Below are 19,301 nucleotides of genomic sequence, written 5' to 3'. Positions count from 1 at the left end.
ACCGATGGAGCACCATCAATCCCTAGACTCACCTTCTCGATTTTGTCAAGCCATTCTTTGTTGGAAGCAAGTTCTGCCATAAAGGCTTGATGCTTCAACCATTTACTGTGCAGATTTCTGGCTTCATCGTAAGACATGTCCTGGGCTGTAAGCATCTTTTCATTGATCCAGAGAGACAGCTAGGAAAGAAAAAAATCAGGTTCAGAGACTGTGATCACAGACACCAGCCTTTTCTCTGCCTGAAAACAGCTGTTACGTTGTTAGGCGCAGCACCATGTTTCCACGTCGACAGACAACCAAACGTTCACTTTACAACTCTAACCCGTCTCAACAGCTATCTCCACTGTATGGGTGCTGTGCTTGAGACTTGCTCCAAACTATGCGTCTAACAATAAATCCAGAAGTGTAAAAAGCACAACAGCTATCTCCACTGTATGGGTGCTGTACTTGAGATTTGCTCCAAACTATGCATCTAACAATAAATCCAGAAGTGTAGAAAGCACGCTGAGCCAGCTTTCAAACTGTTTGGCACTCTTAACCAGCTTTCCCTCCAGACACTTGTGTTTAAAATTCTGTGCTAAGCAAGCTAAGTCACAACCTTCTTTCTTTTTCAAATACCCATGGCTAGCTATACCATGCTAAACAAGATTAACTGTCTCTACTACATTTGGTAATCTTTCTACTCTTTTAATTCTACTATAAAAGAAACCAAAGTGCCTACTCTTTCAACCCTCCCTCTTCTTCGCGGACATTATCTACGGGGATGACAAACAGCATGAGGAACTTGCTTGCTAAGAGGCAACCACGATGCCCTCTTAGCTCCCTTCATGTTTCAGTCACCTTCATCTTTTCTTCTACAGCCTCTGTCTGTAGAAGACCAAGAACACTTCACAGGACTGACTAAGATCAAGAACACTTCACAGGACTGGATTCTGAGACCCAGCGTGTTTGCTTGGATCTGAACTCTGGGAAGCCTCTTCACAGACGCTGCTGGCCACTGACAGATTTGAACCTAGCCCAGGCCATGGACACATTCCGCTTGTTGGCTCTCATCTCAACTTGCCTGGCTCCTCACTGCCTGCCTGCAGTTGGCCACACCAGGGTCCTAATTCCTACCAGGAAGAGAGAGCTTCGGTTTGCCCAGTTGGAAGATACACAAACGAACGCAGGGTCAGCCTGGAACCAGAAGCCAGTAAGTCTTCAGGGGCAGTGCCCTTCTTCCATGTGACCATAAGAAGCCACTCTTACACCAGCTGCTGCCATAACAAATCTGCACCCAAACTGTGTCATGGGCCCACCACCAAGGGTTTAGAAATGGTATATAAACCCCTACACAACCAACCATTCTGAGGCCATTCCCTTGCACTTTGGGCAGCTGCTGGGAGAGGCTTCCCCATAAGAGGGCTCCCACAACACGAAGTCTGTTCTCTGGGAACCACGTCAAGGAGGGGGATGCAGGTCCCGGGAGGACCCCAGCTCTGCTTGTGGCTGAACCCCCAGGCACCCTCCCTACCCTTTTCAGGAGACCAACCACCATGTATGGGAGGGAGGGGGGTCAAAAGCAAAAGTAGTGAGATTTTTGATGTCACTCTCTATTAAGGAAAAAACGGCAAGTCCTATAAAGCCCTTGGTAAGCAAGGACCATAGATTTGTTACACAACAACCAAGGCACTGAATTTCCTACTTTAAAAGAATCACCTACTTCCCTTCCAGTTATCTGAGTAGTTAAGGCCTGAAAGGCTAAGGCTATTCAATCTAAGGAGAAAAGATGTTAAGAGGAAAGCAAATGGAAAAACTTTACCCTGTATTCTGCACGTGCACACTAAACATAATAAATGGCAATGATCCAAAGTGCAAAGGACATCCACATATTTGCTCTATTCATAACCACCTACCCAAGAGAGATTAAAAGAAAAAGGAGCCACATAAAAATCAGAGGCTTATAAACAAATCTGCTCTTTGCTGAACACATCATCCTACAGATAAAGCAGCATGTGACACAGCACAATGAGACAGAGCTGTGGAACTTGCTAGTTCATCAGACCTCTACCAGCATTCTGGAATCAGACCCATAGTTATTACCCGTGGGCATTGACAAAGGTCATTTAAGAATATGCTCATTCTCTGCAGAATAGAACACTGTGCAGATTGGAAAAGGATAGGAACAAATGCTTTGATCACTGGATTAAGCTCAAAGCAAAGCGCTGAACCCGCTACGCCGGTGCCACCATGTTTAGTTATGTTGCCCTCCAGGGGAGGAAGAAATCAGTTTCAGAAAACAGGAGGTATGGAGACAAGGAATAGAATAGAAAAGCAGGACTTTTTAAATCACTCATTTTTCAGGGTATCATATTAAAATAACAACACAAAAAACATGATGCTCTTTGCATTGCCATCTATAACTGTGATTAGCTAGGCCCTGCTCATCCTCCCTCCATCCATGGGATTCTCCAGTACTCTTGTCTGGAAAATCCCATGGACAGAGGAGCCTGGCGGGCTGTAGTCCATGGGGTCGCTAAGAGTCGGACACGACTGAGCGACTACACTTTCACTTTTCACTTTCATGCATTGGAGAAAGAAATGGCAACCCACTCCAGTGTTCTTGCCTGGAGAATCCCAGGGATGGGAGAGCCTGGCGGGCTGCCGTCTAGGGGGTCGCACAGAGTCGGACACGACTGAGGCAACTTAGCAGCAGCAGCAGCAGCAGCTCATCCTCCCTGCACTGCAGCAATGAATTCCCCGCTCCGGGAAATATTTGTGGTAGGTGGCAACAATGGCAGAGCTTACAACCCAGCCTCCTCTAGCCTCCAATCAACCAGGAGGCGGGTGTGGCAAGGAGACCATCTGGATTTCCTAGACCTTGAACAGTACCAACAGCAAGCAGTAGCATTAAATCTGACTTCTGGGTGCTCTGTAAGTATCCACCAACACAGTAAGAAGGTTTTCATATGTAGGGCTAGTCCACCCACAGACTCCTTCTCAGAGATTCTGGTTTAAAATGGGCGTATTTTAATGAGGCTAAATAATGGACAATTAATAAAGAAGAATATTCCTTAATAATAGTAGCACCCTTTGCTGGTACTTCTACACCAAGGGTTTTGAAGCCCCCAAACCTGACCTAAATTCTGTCACTTTGTAGAAACTACTGGGCTTCCCAGGTGGCTCAGACAGTAAGGAATCTGCATGTAATCCAGGAGACCCGGGTTTGACCCTTGGGTCAGGAAGACCCCTAGAGAAGGGAATGGCTACCTACTTCAGTAGTTCTGCTTGAAGAATTGAACCAACAGAGGAGCTGGGCGGGCTACAGTCCATAGGGTCACAAAGAGTTGGACACGACTGAGTGACTAACACTTTGACACATTTTGACAAATCTGACCTAAATTCAGTCTTTATTTGTAAACTATATATGCTGAGGTGGTACCCCCAGCAGATCCTATGGTTGTACTAACTTTTAACAAGGTTCAAGGAAAGAAAAAATAGATAAGCCAGGGAGACCTGACACAGCAGTCACAAAGAGACCTGCAAATCATCTCCAGGACAAAGAAGCCCGGCCAAAACCTCTGGGCACTCTTGGAGGGGCAATCACACAGGGCTGAGCCCTCTGGGTGTGCCTATCGGTCACTGGTGTGTGTTAGGGAGTAAATTCCTTATAACCAAGGACGCTCATCTGGAACAAGAATTAACAAAGATCTAAACATCTACTGAAAACTATTTCCTGTGATTCTACTTGGAAGGACTACATCTTATCTACTTACTTTTCCCACATGTTTCTATTTATGAATCCACACGGATGTGAGTGGAAAATCAGAGGTTGGAAATTTCAACTGAGCCTCTCTCAAAGGTTCCTCTGTCCCCTCACTTCCTGCTTATTTCCTGGCATTCTTTTCCCTAAATTCAGTCCAGATTTCACCATGCTCAGGTCAATGGATTTCATCTCAGTAATCTGTTCTTTAAGCAAAGGGATGGGGTCCCACTGGTTTCCGCAGCAGACCCCCTTCCCATCTGATGTGAGGTTAAAACAAGTCACTGGTGGGGCTTCAGGGGCAACGTTAAGGTACTTCAGGGACTTCCAATCTGGGGAGGGCACAGCCCAGGCTGCAAACGTCTCTTGACAACTTTTCACTCCCTCCAGGGCTGAAGGGCCACTTGGTATTCACTGCAGCACATCATGCGACTCTACGCAGCTAACCCTGAATCCATTACTCTTCCCTGGGTCTTGTCTGGAGACATGAATGCCTCTTTAAACAAGCATCCTATTCAAATGGGTTATTCATGCTCGGGAGTGACTTGAAGAGGCACTCTTGGCCTCGCCTGTCTGGCTTCAGGCAAACCCCTCCAGTGACCCAGATTCATCAGCGTGGCCCTGAACATCAACAGACCCTAAGCCACACAGTTGAGGGGCTTTGCTTTCTTCATAAGGTTTAGCTGCTGGAGCACCCATTTTAAGATTCACAGTAAGAGAGCAGTTTAATGGACATGAAGGATTGCCTCAGTCTCCGGCTCTGATTCAACTGTTGTAAGAGCCATAGTTAACACACAGCTACAAGTTTGCATGCAAAGGATTCGTGAAGAGTCTGGTCATATTCTTAGCATATGACCTGGATCCTCCCCTCTCCATCTCCAGTTCCCCTTCCCCAAGATCCCTACAGCTTCCCTTGGATATTTTTCATTCCACTTCTGCCTCTGATGAGATTTAGTCTAATAAACTAGAGACGACCGAGTCTCACCATGGTTCTCTGGTGGATAGTGAAATACGATGTGCTTGTGATCTCACGCATGTGAAGTCAGCTAGATGCTTCCTTCCAACCAGCTTGCAGAGAGGTTGCGTTTTACTGGCTAACTTTAGTTTTCCCAGTTTGTTTATGCATGTATCAGGGGAGTATGAAACAGTTTGAGAATCATCAGATGAATACCACATGTTAAAACTCAAGAGTTTGAGATCAGGATTACTGCTCTTGGCAGGAGACTGAAGGATGGATATTTCAAGGTCTTCAGTGAGTAAGAAAACCGTGTGTATTTTTGAAATCTTTCTTCTTACCTCGGTAGCCAACTGCAGTTCCTTTCATTTCTTTCCTTCCCTACTAGTAACTCTGCCTTATTTTAAATAATAGATGCTTTTAGGCTATAGAATATTTGAGAATATCAGTGTCTTTGACCATGGTGATGTTCTACATCTGCACTGTCCATACAATATGGCAGCCATGAATCACAGTTGGCTGCTGAGCACTTAAAGTACAGCCAGCGTGATGGAACAACTACAGTCTTAACTCCATTTAAAATGAGGCCGCCACATGTGGTTAGTATCTGCTGTGTTGAACAGCACAGTTCTAGACTGTAATAATCTGGTTACTCTAAGTGGTAGCTTGTAGGCTGGAGAACTGACACTGCCCCACCTGCAAATTATATAAGTGATGTGAATTTCTGGCCTCAGTTCATTTTACAATCCCAAGGGCTCTTCTGCCAAATGCTTGGTGGCTCTTGTTAGAAAAGAGGAAAGGAGGTGTTAAAGGGCGATGTACCTCCTGACAGTCTTGCAGGAATTTCTGAAGATCCCTGTTGTCCTTCAGTCTCATCAGAAGCTCACTGGCTGCCTCGCGATTCTTCCTGTGTCTGTTATAACGATAATAAAAATGATTTTTTAAAAAGGAATTCTTAAAATACAGAATTTACAATTCAATTTCTTTTCTGGGTTTCTCCACACGTTGAAAACAATCTGCTGACAGTTCTTGATTATGTCAAGGAGACAAAATAAACAAGGGAGTCAAGCATTCAAATGAGTAAGCCATGGCACAAGAAGCCAGAACACCTGTCCCAGCCACACAGCCAGCCAGGATGCAAGCAACAGAGCTTCGTGACTCTGGTGCTAGGGAAAGACACCATGGGCAGGCACTCAGCACAACTTTCCATTTTAGAAACTGGGAAAAAATAAAATTGATCTTTAGGAAGCTCATACCTGGGTGACAGACCATGTACATGGCTAAGAAAATACAGAAAACCATGTAACTGGCTTCAAAGAACATTTCCTGATGATAAGATTCTCATCATGAGAAAACTTGTCCCAAACAACAGTAAACAAAGAATGAAAATTTTTAGACCTGTGAGATTGTCTACCTACTCAATCCCCATCTTTATCAATACATAAGGGTAACCAAGGCTTACAAAAGTTAAAGCACAAAACCTATACCAAGAAACTCAGAAGAATTAGAAGGAGCTGCTGAACTTGGTGAAATGACAAGCGACACTGGGCGCTCACCCCACAGCTCAGATGCAGCCACAGGGCTTCTTGGCACACACCATGGAGGTACAGGAAGCCCCCGGCAAGACTTCTTTCCACTCCCAGGGGCTTTTCCACTGGACTGTGAAGAAGAGCCACGTGAATGCTGTGAGTGCCGTGGACACTACTGCCTTCATGTGCTCCTATTGCCTCGAGAAGAGCCATACTACACCGAGAATCGAGAAGCATCACCGTAACACAGCTCCTCCCACTCCCAAGGAACCCAAGTGCCAGCTGGCCTAAGTGCAGGGTATGAAGAACGGTGAAAAGTGAAAGTGAAAATCACTCAGTCGTGTCTCTCTTTGTGACCCCATGGACTATAGAGTTCATGGAAATTTCCAGGCCAGAATATTGGAGTGGGCAGCCTTTTCCTTCTCCAGGGGATCTTCCCAACCCAGGGATGAACCCAGGTCTCCCGAAGGGAGAGTGCAAATGGGAAGGTTTGGGTTTTCCTGCCAAATCCCAAGGCAAGTTCTTGCTGCAGTATCTGGGCAAGATTTCGTGATCAACCCCAACAACCCCCATGGCCAGGAGGAGGAAGAACATGACCTCTGATTCTCCATGAAGCCAAGAAAGGGCAGCTCAGGGAGTACCTGCTACAGGCTGGCTTTTAAAATACCTTCTTCAAGTGCAAGAAGACCGTAATGACCCACGAGTCACACAGGTTTGCAGTAAGTACTGACAAGGGACACTGGTAGCACTGCTGCCACCATCTGCCTGCGGACCAAAGGGAATCACTCACTGCTCCTTCAGGTCCCAGATCACAGGGATGATGTGAATGGAAATAACACTGTCAGGGAACTGCTCAACACATAAGATGACATTTTACTTTGTTGTTTTTAGTTGAAAGAGATTCTGTAGCTTCAGGTAAAGGGGTCTTAATATGTTTATACCACTTAAGCAAAATGCAACAATAGAAAACTACTTCTTATATAATGCTAAATTAAAAAAAAAGTTAATGCATAATCAATGATAAAAAAAAATTCCAAGGCAGATTAGAAAGCAAAAACCAAAGTGGCATGTGCTAAGGGTGAGATTAAAAGGTAGTAGTTTCCACCCTCTACCCCCACATTTTTAACACTGTGACTTTTATAATAATAATTTTAAAAGGCCTAAATCCCTTTACTTCAGTGCGATCCTTTCTCAAAGATGAAAACTTAAAAAAACTTTCTTTTAAAGATTGTGATTTCGGATTAAAGGAATTAGTCTTCTAAAAACGTGGGTGGGGAAGGAATGTCAAGCAAAGTCCTTCAAGTTCCCAACCCTCAAGTTCCAGTCACTGTTTGTATGGTGGTTTAAGAAAAATAGAGCAAGTCTTTCAGAGGAAGGTAATCTGAGTTGGAGTTAAGTCACAAATGCAAGAGTTCTGCTTTGAGTCAAAGGCCTTGAAGAAAAGATCTCATTTCTTTTCCGAGCATCACACGAAAATGCTGTCATGGCAAGGAGTAATCAGAGACACGGGCGGTTAAAACAGGTCGTGCAACCTTGAAGCTCACTGAAGTAACAGCTAAAAATAACCTCAGACACTAAGAAAATTCAACATAGAGAGAAATACCACCAGAAGGAATCTTGAACGTATCTCTTATAAAATAAAGATTCACACATGCCCAACAGATAGTGAAACTCAGGGAGGTCGTTCAAGGTTGGGTCATGGATTTAATTAAAGGGAAGGATCTTCGAGAACTTGGCCATAGTTTCTCTTACTCTTTAGAGTGCTGTTTGGGATGAGGTTAAATTTCTTGCTTTCTTTCTATCCCGCACCTCCTACCCCTATAATGAGACTCAAAAGCTCCTCACCACAAGAGGCAGATACTAGGTTCAACTCTGGCTCTTATGAAAAGTGAAGAACCACAGGTAAATGAGTAAAGCGTGCTGGTAGTTTTTAAGTTTTGTTCCCATGTGAGATAGGGTCTGGCTTTATGAAACTGGACAGATTTCCTTTTCTCCCAGGACTGCACTGTGGCTAGAATTTCCCTCTGAGCCAGGAAGCTCACACGTTCCTACTCCCCTTGAGCAGGCTTGGACTGCAGGCTCCTTTCCACCACGTCAAAGGCACTATAAAGGCCACTCAAACCCTACCCACATCTGTTAAGTCAGTGTCTTTGTTCTAGCACTTTGATTTCAACGTACTCAGCGGTAATTGACAAGATTTCCAGAATGTAAGTACATTATAATGATTTTGCATTCTACAAAAATAGCTTCATGGGAGCATCAGAATGTTTCTGTATGGGGATCAGATCCTGAAGGTTCAGATATTTACTTAGCTAGTGCTCCGACACCACCTGGAACTCAGATTTGTATATTTTTATAATAGACCAGTATCCTCTGGGGTCAAGTTTCAGATTTTGAGGTCTCTGGGGATATTAAAGTGAAACCAGAAATCGGGGAACAAATGCTGAGGAAAGTTAGAAAATGTAATCCTTCTGAGGGTAAATCACCAGAAAGCCCCGCCCCTTCTCTCTCTGTTAAGCTTAAGGACAGTAGAGGATCGTCTTCCCACTGCTTTTAACAACAGAAATCCCCAGGAGGCCGTGGAGCCCCAGGCACCCAGGCTCTGAGTCAAGGACAAAAGGAAGCTTAAGCTGCAACAAAGAGCTGCTAAAATTTTCTCTTTTATCCAGGAGTCTCCAGTCTTGACAACATCACCTGCTTCCAACAAGCCCTTGCAGCTGCGGCATGGGAGTGGGGTGGAGGGAGATCAACACACTGAGGAAGCGGCCAGGCAGCTGCACGCCCGCCTAAACACAAGTGTCCCCAGTGGCTCAGCCCATCTTCAGGAAACCAGCTGTGTGCACCTAACGTGGAGGAACGTGGGATATCATGTTTACAAAATAGTGAGATTTAATACCAGGAGAAAAGGAAATTCTTTTCTCCTTGTTAAAACTGTCTTGCTCAATCCTTGTTTCTCATACTCATTTGAAGATGGAGAGATTTTTTTTTTGTAGCTGTTTTAAAAGCAACAGATACAAAATTATAATCTGCCTTATATCCTATTTCCACAGTACCATCTTTAGAGCATATGGTTTAGGATCTGAATCAGTGCACAGGACTGGCTAAAGCCAGGAGCGCGATCTTTACGGGCACTGAGTTGGTCCCCTCTCCACTGCAGATCATGGCATGTCTGTGTGGCCCAGGGTCCCAGGACACCCTCTCGGACACGGTAAGTAAGGAACTGCTCCCCACTGGCAGGTCTTCCTTCTCACTGCACTGGAAGGTTAGAGGAGCCTTGAGGAAGAGTTTGTTTCTTGATGACATCATCTTACAATGAGCCTGTAAATCTGGCCCAAACTGGGACCAGAGGAGATCAGCTGTAACAGAAACTGGTGATTGACTCAGATAGACCATCCCTGGAGAGAAGTGGCCAGCTCAGAACAGGCCAGAACCAGGCCAGGCTGTGTGTCCAAACCAGATCCACTAGACTTCCCGCTTTAGTAATAACCAAGGCAGAGTGAGTGTTAGGAGAGAGGGTCTGACACAGAATGTGGCCAGGAAGAAAAATCTCTTGGAACTGAAAATAAAAACAAAACAACATCTAATGGTGGAGAGAGCTTGGCTGAAGAGGAAAAGGTCTTTTGTCATAAACAAGATGCCAATACAGCATTATCCTTAGGCCTTCTAATAAAGGCCTAATGATGCTCCCTTTTTGGCTCTGCCAGGTACTCAGGACAAGCAAACCTTGCCCTTCCTCCCTACCCCTCCTGAGACCTCAGAGGAGTCTTGCTTGGATGAAGGTGAACGTGCGTTTGGCTGGATGGGGAAGTGTCTGGCTCTCAGGATCCCATTTGGGTGATGTGCTGAGTGTCAGTCACCTCTTACAGGGCAGGCTTATACACCACTGCTACTCAGCACTCCAGCTCTATCAGTCTTTGATTAGGGATTAGCTTGGCTTTTCAGGCTTTCTTTTGTAGATTAAATTTTACTAGAAGCCCATATCCTGCCCACTTTGGAATTTAAACCCACATCCCCAAAGATGTTGGCCAATGGTACAGATGCTTGAGATCCCCAGGGTGCAAGACTCCCTTAAGAGCCCCAGGACTCCGCACCTGTCATCGATGGAGTCCACCTTCTCCTGGATGCGATCCGAGTTGATGTTCCCATCGCTCACCAGCCTCCGGCCCGTTTCCACAACCGCGTTGATTTTCTCCTCATTGGCATCCATGGTGGTCATGAAATCCTCTTGTTTTTTAATAGCTGCTTCCGCTCCTTCCAAGGTGGTGGGCATTTCAGTATGGGCCAAAACATACTCCTTAATTAAAAAGGGAAAATCACAGCAGGATGAAAAATCATGAGATACAACTTGCCTTCAGAATATTAAAAAAAGCAGCCATCCTCGTTAGTATAGTGGTGAGTATCCCTGCCTGTCAGAATATTAAAAAAAAAAAAAAAAAAAAACAAACCAGTCTTCCCCATTTCCGTGCAACACACTTTGCAACAACTGCTTTGTCACACTTAGCTAAAATTATCTATGGAGTCAGACAATGTAAAAAGTTGGGAGGCGGGGGAAAATCCCAATGAGATGCCGAAAGTGACTAGATTCCCATAAGTGGTTAAATGCTCTCATTTTTCCTCCAAAGCAAGTGAGGAAAGTAAATGAAGGTTTGTGCATCAGCCACAAGGATCCACTCAGGTGCCCATAAGGTGATAGCGACAGACACTTCAAACCTAATCTTTCAAGAGACATTATCAACCCTGCTGCTGGTGACCATCCTTAGCTCTTTCTCTAATTTCTGCATTGTGTCACTTGATCAAGACCCTGACCTTTCTAAGAGCAAGGAAGACAGAACCATTCAGAAAAAAAAAAAAAAGTTCCCCCCAAATACTTTTAGATTGGATTAATACATCTCAGAATGTTGCCCATGTAATGAACTACATCACAGTATGATGACATACTATGAGACATTAAGAGGTCCTGGACCGTTATTGTGGTGGAACTGTACTTTGCAAGGCAAGGCAGCCTCCATGGGAATCTTCAGTTCTATCCCCTTCATTGTGATGGGTTTCAGTGCCTTAGAAGTCAGGGAAAACAAATGTCTGCCCATTGCTCTTCTAACTTCACAGAAGTAGGTGTAACCAGCAGCCCACAGGCAGCCGAGGCCCAGCCTGATGGGGAGCACGCCAAGCGGTGGGGGATTTTACCTGGTTGTTCAGGAAGGCTTCGGCCTGCTTGGTGTCCCGCAGGAACTGCTGGTGAGCGTGGGACTGGGAGAGGAGGCTCTGCCTGTTCTCCCACATCTTGTGGAGCTCGTTCCAGCCTGTGTCCAGGGCCTGCAGCCGCTGCCGCAGGAACATGTACTGGGCATCTGTCTGGCCCTGGGTGACCATCTCGCCCATGTCCCTCATCTTCTGGTAGTCCTCCTCGTAGTTGTCGATCTCGTTTTTGATGTTCTCGTGCTGCGTGAGGAGCTTCTCAGCCTCGGTCAGGGTGTTAGGCATGTCCTCCGAGGCAATGGCCGTCTGTGTCCTGGAGAGCCAGGACTGGAAGTCATCCAGGTCCCGCAGGAACTGCTGCAGCTTGCTGGCCTCTCCCAGGGAGGCCTCACGGTTCTTCAGCGTGGTCTTCATCTCCTCCCACACGTCACTGATCTCGGCCAGCCGAGACAGGATAGCCTGGGCCTGGTCGGGGTGCTCGGACTCCAGCTTCTCGGCCTCCTTCTGCAGGTCACTCAGTTTCGCCTCGATGGCCACGAGGTCCCGCTCCATGCCAGTCAGCTTGCGCTGCAGGGCCATGACACCCGCCAGGTCGTTGCCCAGGTCCTGAGTGGATTCGATGACTTTGGTCTTCTCCCGGATCCATGACTTGGTTTCGTTGCACTCGAGGTGGTAGTTCTGGATGCTCAGGGCGGAGAGGAGAGCATCCTTCTTCCGGTCCACCAGCTCCCTGAACTGGCTCCACCTGTGGGTGCCAGGGTGGCAGAGAAGGCAGTGTGAGAGACAGGACAAAAAGCGGTGGCTGGACAATGAAATTCATAGTGATGGTCAGAGCTGCCATTCTCCCGCCATCTCTGCTCTGACTACGTACTGTTTGGAAAACCACGTCCCTCAGTATGTGGACACCAAGTACCACCATTGCAAAAGCTCAAGGACACACTCTAATCTGTAAGCAGCCTGACAAGGAGAGGGCCTTAAAGAGCGGAAAGGTGAGCAATGACAAGACATCTGTCCCCTGAGGTCACTTAACTCCTGACTGCAATGCACCTCTTACCTCCAAGCTGCACCTACTAAACATGCCCCATACCCCCAAGGCTTCAGCTGCTACCGCGACCCACTCAAACGTATTATTCAATAGAAAGGTAAGACCAGGACAAAAGTCTACCTTGGTAATTAGGACTTTCGTCCACCAATTACATCTCAAACGTGCTAAAACAGTGTTCCAGAAGTCACTTTAAAAGGGACAGCAGAAGTGCCACCTTGATGCCATGACCCACTATACTGGGCATGGGTCTCACGCAGGCTCTCACTTCCCACATGGGGGAGGGATGCCCTGAACCACGCTGCCCCCAGGGACACTTCTCAGAAAACCAAGGTATGTCAAAGGACAAATGCTGATGCCATGACAATGGCGCCACAGTGTCCGTGACCCCATGCGGGAAATTCCTGACCATGAGGCTCAGGGGCCAACCCCGAGCCTCCTGGCTGGGCATAGGAACCAGCCTGCCGCCACTGCCCTCACGCTCACCTCGTGTTGAGCTTGTCCTGCTGGGCTTTGATCTCCTTCTCACTTGGGTGGCCGCTGTGCATCAGCTGCCGGGCAATCTGGTTCACCACTGCCACCCGGGAAGCCTGGTTGTTCATCTCCGGTTCGAGGCTCTCGAATCTGCAAAGGCAATTCGACAGAGTGGTCACTGCTTGGTCACTGAAGCTGTGCAGGGTGGGAGGGTGGGTGGGCGAAGCCACGGCAGCCGCTCACCTGTGCTGGATGACCTCCAGGTCTTCCAGCTTCTCTGGGATCTGCATGTTGTTGAGCCATTGCTCCTTCTCGTCAATCCAGAGCTCACAGGCGTCGGCCTCGCTGAACATCTTGTACAGGGCCAGAGTGTCCTGCAGCGCCTGCTTCCGCAGCCGCGTCAGCTCGGCCACCTCCTTGTAGCGCTCCTCAATGCCCGCCAGCCGGCCCTGCACGTCGGGGGACTCGGCGTGCTCCTGGGGCAGGGCGCTGGCTTGCTCGTGCAGCGAGTCGATGGTGGGCCGGTAGTTGGCGATCTCCTCCGCCACGTCCTTGTGCTTCTTGACCAGGGACTGGGTGGAGTACTCATCGTGGCCCACGTCGTTGCTGGAGACGATCTTGAGGATGTCCAGCATCCAGGCGTCGATGTCGTCGGCATCCGCCTGGAACTGGTGCAGCAGCGAGGCCTCCTCCAGGCGCTTCTTGCGGATGGCCGAGAGCTGCTCCAGGTGGGCCCACTGCTCGCGGATGTAGGCAATCCGCTCCCGGATCTTCTCTGACCCGAAGTGCTCCTCGGCGATCATGTCTTCGCCCTCCTTGATGGCTTGCTCGAAGTGGCCACTGCGGCCGCTCATCTCATCCTCGAATGCCCGGTGCTTGCTGAGCAGGCGCATGACGCTTGTGAGGTCCTTGCCGTAGTCATCGGAGGACAGGATCTTCTCCTTCTCCCGGATCCAGCCCTCCTCCTCTGCCATCTCCCAGAAGAACTTCCAGAGGCGACGGGACTCTTCCAGGCGGGCCCGGCGCTCGGCCGCCAGCTGGCAAAGCTCTTGGTAACAGAACTCCATGTGGGCCACCCTGTCTCGGATTACCTGGGGGTCGCAGGGCTTGTAACCTGTGTAACATCAAGGCGGGCACATGGGTGTGACAGCAGTAGCATGGGCTCCCGTGCACAATAGGCAGTCGGCTACACCCCTGTTCTCGTTCCTAGGTCCCCCATTCATGCAAAGTGCAGGGCCACCTTCTAGAATCTTGATTGGTAGAGGAGGGAGGAGCAATGTTATTTTTTTCCCCCGAAGTATTATTTTCTTTTGGGTCACTCAGGAACCAAAAAACGAGGCAAACTATAAGCAAGAAGGCAGCTGCATTTAAATGTTTCTGAACATGCACAAAACCAATCCTTTCCAAACAAACTTAGAACAAATATCTACACAACCAGGTGTGAAAGCCAAGAGAGCCATGCCAGGCAGTGGGTGTGCAGAGTGTGGTCTGGCAAAGTTCACTGCCCAACATAAGCAAGTAGCACTTGGGTACTGAAGGGAAAGATAGGTCCATTTCAGAAATGTAAGAAGGAGTTAAAAGTGTTCAGAAGGCCACCCTACAGCATCATGTTATATCCCCAACATGGCCCACTGGGAACCCACAAGTGGCTGGTACCTTTCAAGGCTGCACTACCACACATAGCTCATCCAAGTCTCTAGAGATGGGCCTCTGGTGATGAGGAGGTACTGTGGGGGTCGGTCCATCCTTACCTTCCCCGTCGGTTGCAAACTTCTGGGCAGAAGCGTTGACACCTCTCACCCGCTCTGCCTGGATGCCAATGTCTGCTTCAACCAGGGCATGCTTCTGTAACAGGTCTTCCACGCCGAGCAAGTGTTTGCCATAGTCTTGAGACAATAACAGCACCTGTACACAAGAGGCACAGAGAAGACAACCATGAGCGCAACCTGGACTTCAGTGTCTCATAATCTGTGGACAGGATGCAAGCCAGCAGCCAAGCTGTACTGTCCCTCCAGCCACCCTCCCCGTATCTTTAAAGGAAGATGATGGCAAGAAAATCAGAGCAAAACAAACCCAAGAGCAGCAGGAAAGACGTAACAAACTAATGATCATTTATGTTGAATAAGAAGTCAAACCTACACTAAAAAGTATAGAATAGGGGGGAAAAAAAGGAAGGGAGAGGGCATCAGTATGAAATAAACTGGGCCTTCAAGAAGAAACTGGTACAGTAACAACTATTCAAGAAAAGACAATAAAGGTGACAGCTGCTTCATATCACAGTTTAAAGACATCTCCTCGAAGCTGCTGACCCCTTAACTGGATGCTCTCCTTGTCTGGTATACCTCTGTACTTACACAGCCAATGGGAAAAGGCATCAGGTGGAAAAGCTTACAGATCCCATGGACTGTAGCCTACCAGGTTCCTCCATCCATGGAATTTTCCAGGCAAGAGTACTGGAGTGGGTTGCCATTTCCTTCTCCAGGGGATCTTCCTGACCCAGGGATCAAACCCGGGTTTCCCATGTTGCAGCCAGATGCTTTACCATCTGAGCCACTAGGGAAGCTCCTTACAGACCACATCTTTAATCAAATAAGGAGAACAGGGTCAGCTCAGATGACTATCATCCTTAGGACAACGCCCTAAGCAATGTCTCAGGTTTAAGTTTGAACAGGCTAACATTTTCTTTCATTTCTTCCATCACCCCAATTTGGGGAGAAGGGTGGTCTCATCAGACATCCTCTCCAGATGGAATTTCTACTTCACTCTTACTTATGAGGAGATCTCTGGCCCAATCTGAGTTACAAAGTGGAGGATGAATTCTAAAGTGCAAAGCACCTCTCTGCTAGATTTTATGAACATTTCTATTTTAGGTGGTTAAGATTAATGAGAACATATATGAGAACATCACAAATCTGGGACCATAAAAGGGAAAAACTAATGGTATGAAGTGACCTTGCTACCCTTGCCAGGAACAGTTCAAGAGGTAAGCACAAGAAAGGGCTTACATCCCAGGAAGGAAATCTCACAGGAGGTCAAGCTTGGAAATGAACACAGTGTGCGAGATAAAGGAGGCTTCATGGTCCTGCCTGAAAACTGCCCTACTCTGCCCTGGCTACGGGGCTGAACGCTGGAGGAGAATGGCTGGGCATGAGTGAGCTCTCATCAGGGGCCTGCATCAGAGGACAGGACAGGCAGGGCTCCTCCTGGGTCAGGAGGGAGCTGGGAACTCCATACTCAGAGCTGTCAGTAACAGAAGGGGAGCACTGGCAGACCCTCCAGCCCCCGTCCTATGATACATGCACGTGTCCTACACTTAATTCTTTCTGTAACCGCACGAGGGAGACAGTAAGCACATCCTCCACTTGCAGAGGAAGGCAGGAAAGCTGTGGCACTCAAGATCTGGACTCTGGCTGTCTGGTGGCAGGGCTGCACTCTGTCCACGCTGCCTCCTGCTCTTCTATACCACCTGCCTGGGCCCTTCCCCAAAGCAGAGCCACTCATACATAGACCAATGAGACAGAGATCTGGCTCAATGCTAAAGAATTAAAACCACAGAAAATCACAATTACTGATCACCTACTATGGAATCTATCTAAATTAGATCTGAGTCACAGCAGCAGACCTTCAGCTATGGAACTGGTCCTGTTACAACTTCTCACTTCACAGCTCATTTAACATGTGAGCCAACAAGCCTTCCCATGAGTGACATGGCCCTTTGCTGGCTGTATGTGGGCGACTAGACCAGGGGCATTACTGTGTGTTGGGGGTTAGTAGGCGGGGCCCAGAAGAGAGGCCTGACTGAATGAGCTCCAGCCTGTAGGCAGGCATGTCTTTTACCTTCATTTCATCCATCCAGTCCATGATGTACAGCATTTCCTGGAATATCTTCTGCAGCCCCAGGTTCATCTCGAGGCGCTGTCTCCGGGCCCTGAGCAGCTCCAGCAGGTACTCCCAGAGCCGGATGACGTTGTCCTTCCGTGCTGTGATGCGCTTGATGTCGTGGTAGTTCTCTGCCTCCAGTTCCCTGGCCACAGCCACCACAGCCTGCACGCGCTCCTCGTATGCAGCGATGTCAGTCTCAATGGCTTCATGCTTTTTCGTGGCGGCCTCAACAGCAGGAAGGTCAAATCCAAAGTTGTCCTAAGAGATAAGGGAACAGAAAAAACAAACACAAAATTCAAAAGCCATCAGTGCGCAATCAAAAAACAGAAAATGGAAGTGGAGTCCTGAGCACACCCATTAATTTTGGGGGGTGGGGGGCCTCCAAAGTCAAACACTGACTCCAGAGTCCTGATCCCACTGGACTCTGCCTTCCCTGAGGCCCGCAGAACTGCTCATGGGCCCAGAGCAAACCAGTGACACCTCACTTTACAGAGGTGTGAGGCATGTATGCAGCACCTGACCTATGAGATTGGAGCAGGTGATGGCTTATGCTGAGCCAAGAAGAAAAGGAGCCACTGGTTTATTTCAAGGCCAGTCTAGCTGCCTTGAAGGCCAAAGGCTGGAAGAAAGAGAAAATTTTAAAAACTATACAAATATGAATGGTCACACACACCCACTAGCTCTCAACAAACTTTGTTTGAGTTACTTCCAGATCTCTGAAAAGTTAGATAAATAGTAGAAGAGAAACTGTATTGGAAATCATAAACATCCTCTCCATGGGAAGTGGATGAGATGGGATGCTGGATGTGGACAACAGCTGTCCGAAGGCCCCTGGGCGTGGCCTAGGTTCTGAGGGACACAGTTCCGGAGCAGACCTGGGACACCAGACGCTGGTTCTCGCTCAGCCAGGTCTCTCTCATAGCTGCCTTGCGGTCAAATCTGCGGGCGAGCTGTTCCAGTTTCTCCTGTCTTATGAGCTCGTTTCGCAGGGCCAGTTCTCGCTCGTGTTCTGCTTTTTCCAGTCTTTCCCAGGCCTATGGAAATGAAAGAGAATGGTTTCTGGCTACGTTCAAGGAACCACTCCTAGGCTGCAGTTAACAGCCAGTGCTTCTCAAAAAGACCTAAGAACTTAAAAGGGGAATCCCATTCCCACCCTCAGTGACTCTTAGCCTTGGGGAAAAAAAATCATTGTCTCTCAGTTGAGTCCCATGGGAATACTCTCCCCTATCTAAATTTAAAGATCCTGTGTTACATCTGGAAAACAAAACAGTGAAGATACAGAACAACGTAACTTAAGTTACAAATCTCTTAACTTTCATTGAGAGGAAGCAAAGTATCTTCAACAGCTCTCAGCATATAAAAAAGATAAACGACTTCTTCTAAGAAATCACATTATCAATCTTTCATTCACTGCACTCTGAGCCACTTATTTTTAATTCATAGATCTGAGTGTTTTTTTCTAAATCCTCACCAATTAAATTCATTCCTGTGAAATATCTTATTTCACATTATTTAACAAAGTCCTCTTAAAAGATATCTAAATGTGTACAACTGATCATGGTTCCAGATTTTTTTCAAGTTTCTGCTTAAAAATAATGAAATGAAATACTTGCAGACATAACAGGTATAGAAACAATTTTTTTGACAGCTTCCCTGAAAGAAGGAGTCAAAATCCTAAGCCCTAACCTCTAGGGATTCCAGATACATAAGGTTTTGAATTCTCCTCTCTGCAATTGAAAGATGGTTGAGCCAGCAGCCTGGGACAGATGAGAGGTACACTGACTGTGGATCTGAGTAGCAAGGTAAACAGGCTAAACCTGGTTTGATAAAATCTAACATCCCCCCAAACCTCCAGTAAAGTCCCCCAAATCACCACAAGCACTCCACTGATCCTGAGCACTATCTGAGCAACGACTGTCACTCAGTAACTCGACGGGCCAGGAAGGGGTCTTCCAAGATCTCTCAGCAATCAAGACCCACTGAGAGCACCAGAAAACCTACAGGAGGCTGGGGCCCACAGAGCAGGCCAGATGGATGGGTCTTATACCTTGTTAATGTCAGAGATGAGCTTCCCCTCCCGGGGCATGTAGACCTTCTGGTTATTGGCCCTCATCTTGCTCTGAATGGTGAAAAGCAGGACTTCCAAGTTCCCCTTCTCAGTAAATCTAGGCAGAGAAAACCAGCCACAAACATTATCTACTATATTTTGTTTCTTCAAAGGGGAAAACTCATCTGCTTCTGGAGAAAAAGACACTTCATGCAGCCTCGCAATTTTAAAAGCCATTTCTCACCATCCTGATTTATGCGAAATACGTGTGTGTTACAGAAACCACAGTTTTTGGGTACCGCAGACCTCAATATGTGCCCAATGTGGGGTTTTTCTTGCGGGTGGTTACTGTTCCTGACATTTACATTTGGGGGCACAGAGTGCTACTCTTTTGTTAATCAACTCCATCAAAATTTAGACACCAACCCTGGATG

At 47.4% G+C, this 19,301-nt stretch overlaps 1 protein-coding gene across 7 annotated transcripts in view; it reads right to left on the bottom strand.

Moving 5' to 3' along the window:
* The window catches only part of SPTBN1 (spectrin beta, non-erythrocytic 1), a 213,146-nt gene that overhangs the window by 26,979 nt on the left and 166,866 nt on the right, over positions 1-19,301 (bottom strand). For all 7 annotated transcript variants that reach the window (XM_061432375.1, XM_061432374.1, XM_061432377.1 and 4 more), the window contains 10 exons: positions 18,868-18,985; positions 17,696-17,854; positions 16,776-17,078; positions 14,690-14,843; positions 13,182-14,052; positions 12,951-13,088; positions 11,411-12,167; positions 10,318-10,520; positions 5,520-5,610; positions 33-179 (listed from right to left, as the gene is read on the bottom strand). In XM_061432375.1, the coding sequence (XP_061288359.1) occupies positions 33-179; positions 5,520-5,610; positions 10,318-10,520; positions 11,411-12,167; positions 12,951-13,088; positions 13,182-14,052; positions 14,690-14,843; positions 16,776-17,078; positions 17,696-17,854; positions 18,868-18,985 (2,941 nt within the window). The remainder of the gene's footprint in view (positions 1-32; positions 180-5,519; positions 5,611-10,317; positions 10,521-11,410; positions 12,168-12,950; positions 13,089-13,181; positions 14,053-14,689; positions 14,844-16,775; positions 17,079-17,695; positions 17,855-18,867; positions 18,986-19,301) is intronic.

This window comes from Bos javanicus, chromosome 11 (assembly GCF_032452875.1).
Source record: "Bos javanicus breed banteng chromosome 11, ARS-OSU_banteng_1.0, whole genome shotgun sequence".
Classification (NCBI taxonomy): domain Eukaryota; kingdom Metazoa; phylum Chordata; class Mammalia; order Artiodactyla; family Bovidae; genus Bos; species Bos javanicus.
Note: the sequence above shows the minus strand (reverse complement) of the source record. Positions and strands in the feature narration are given on the sequence as shown.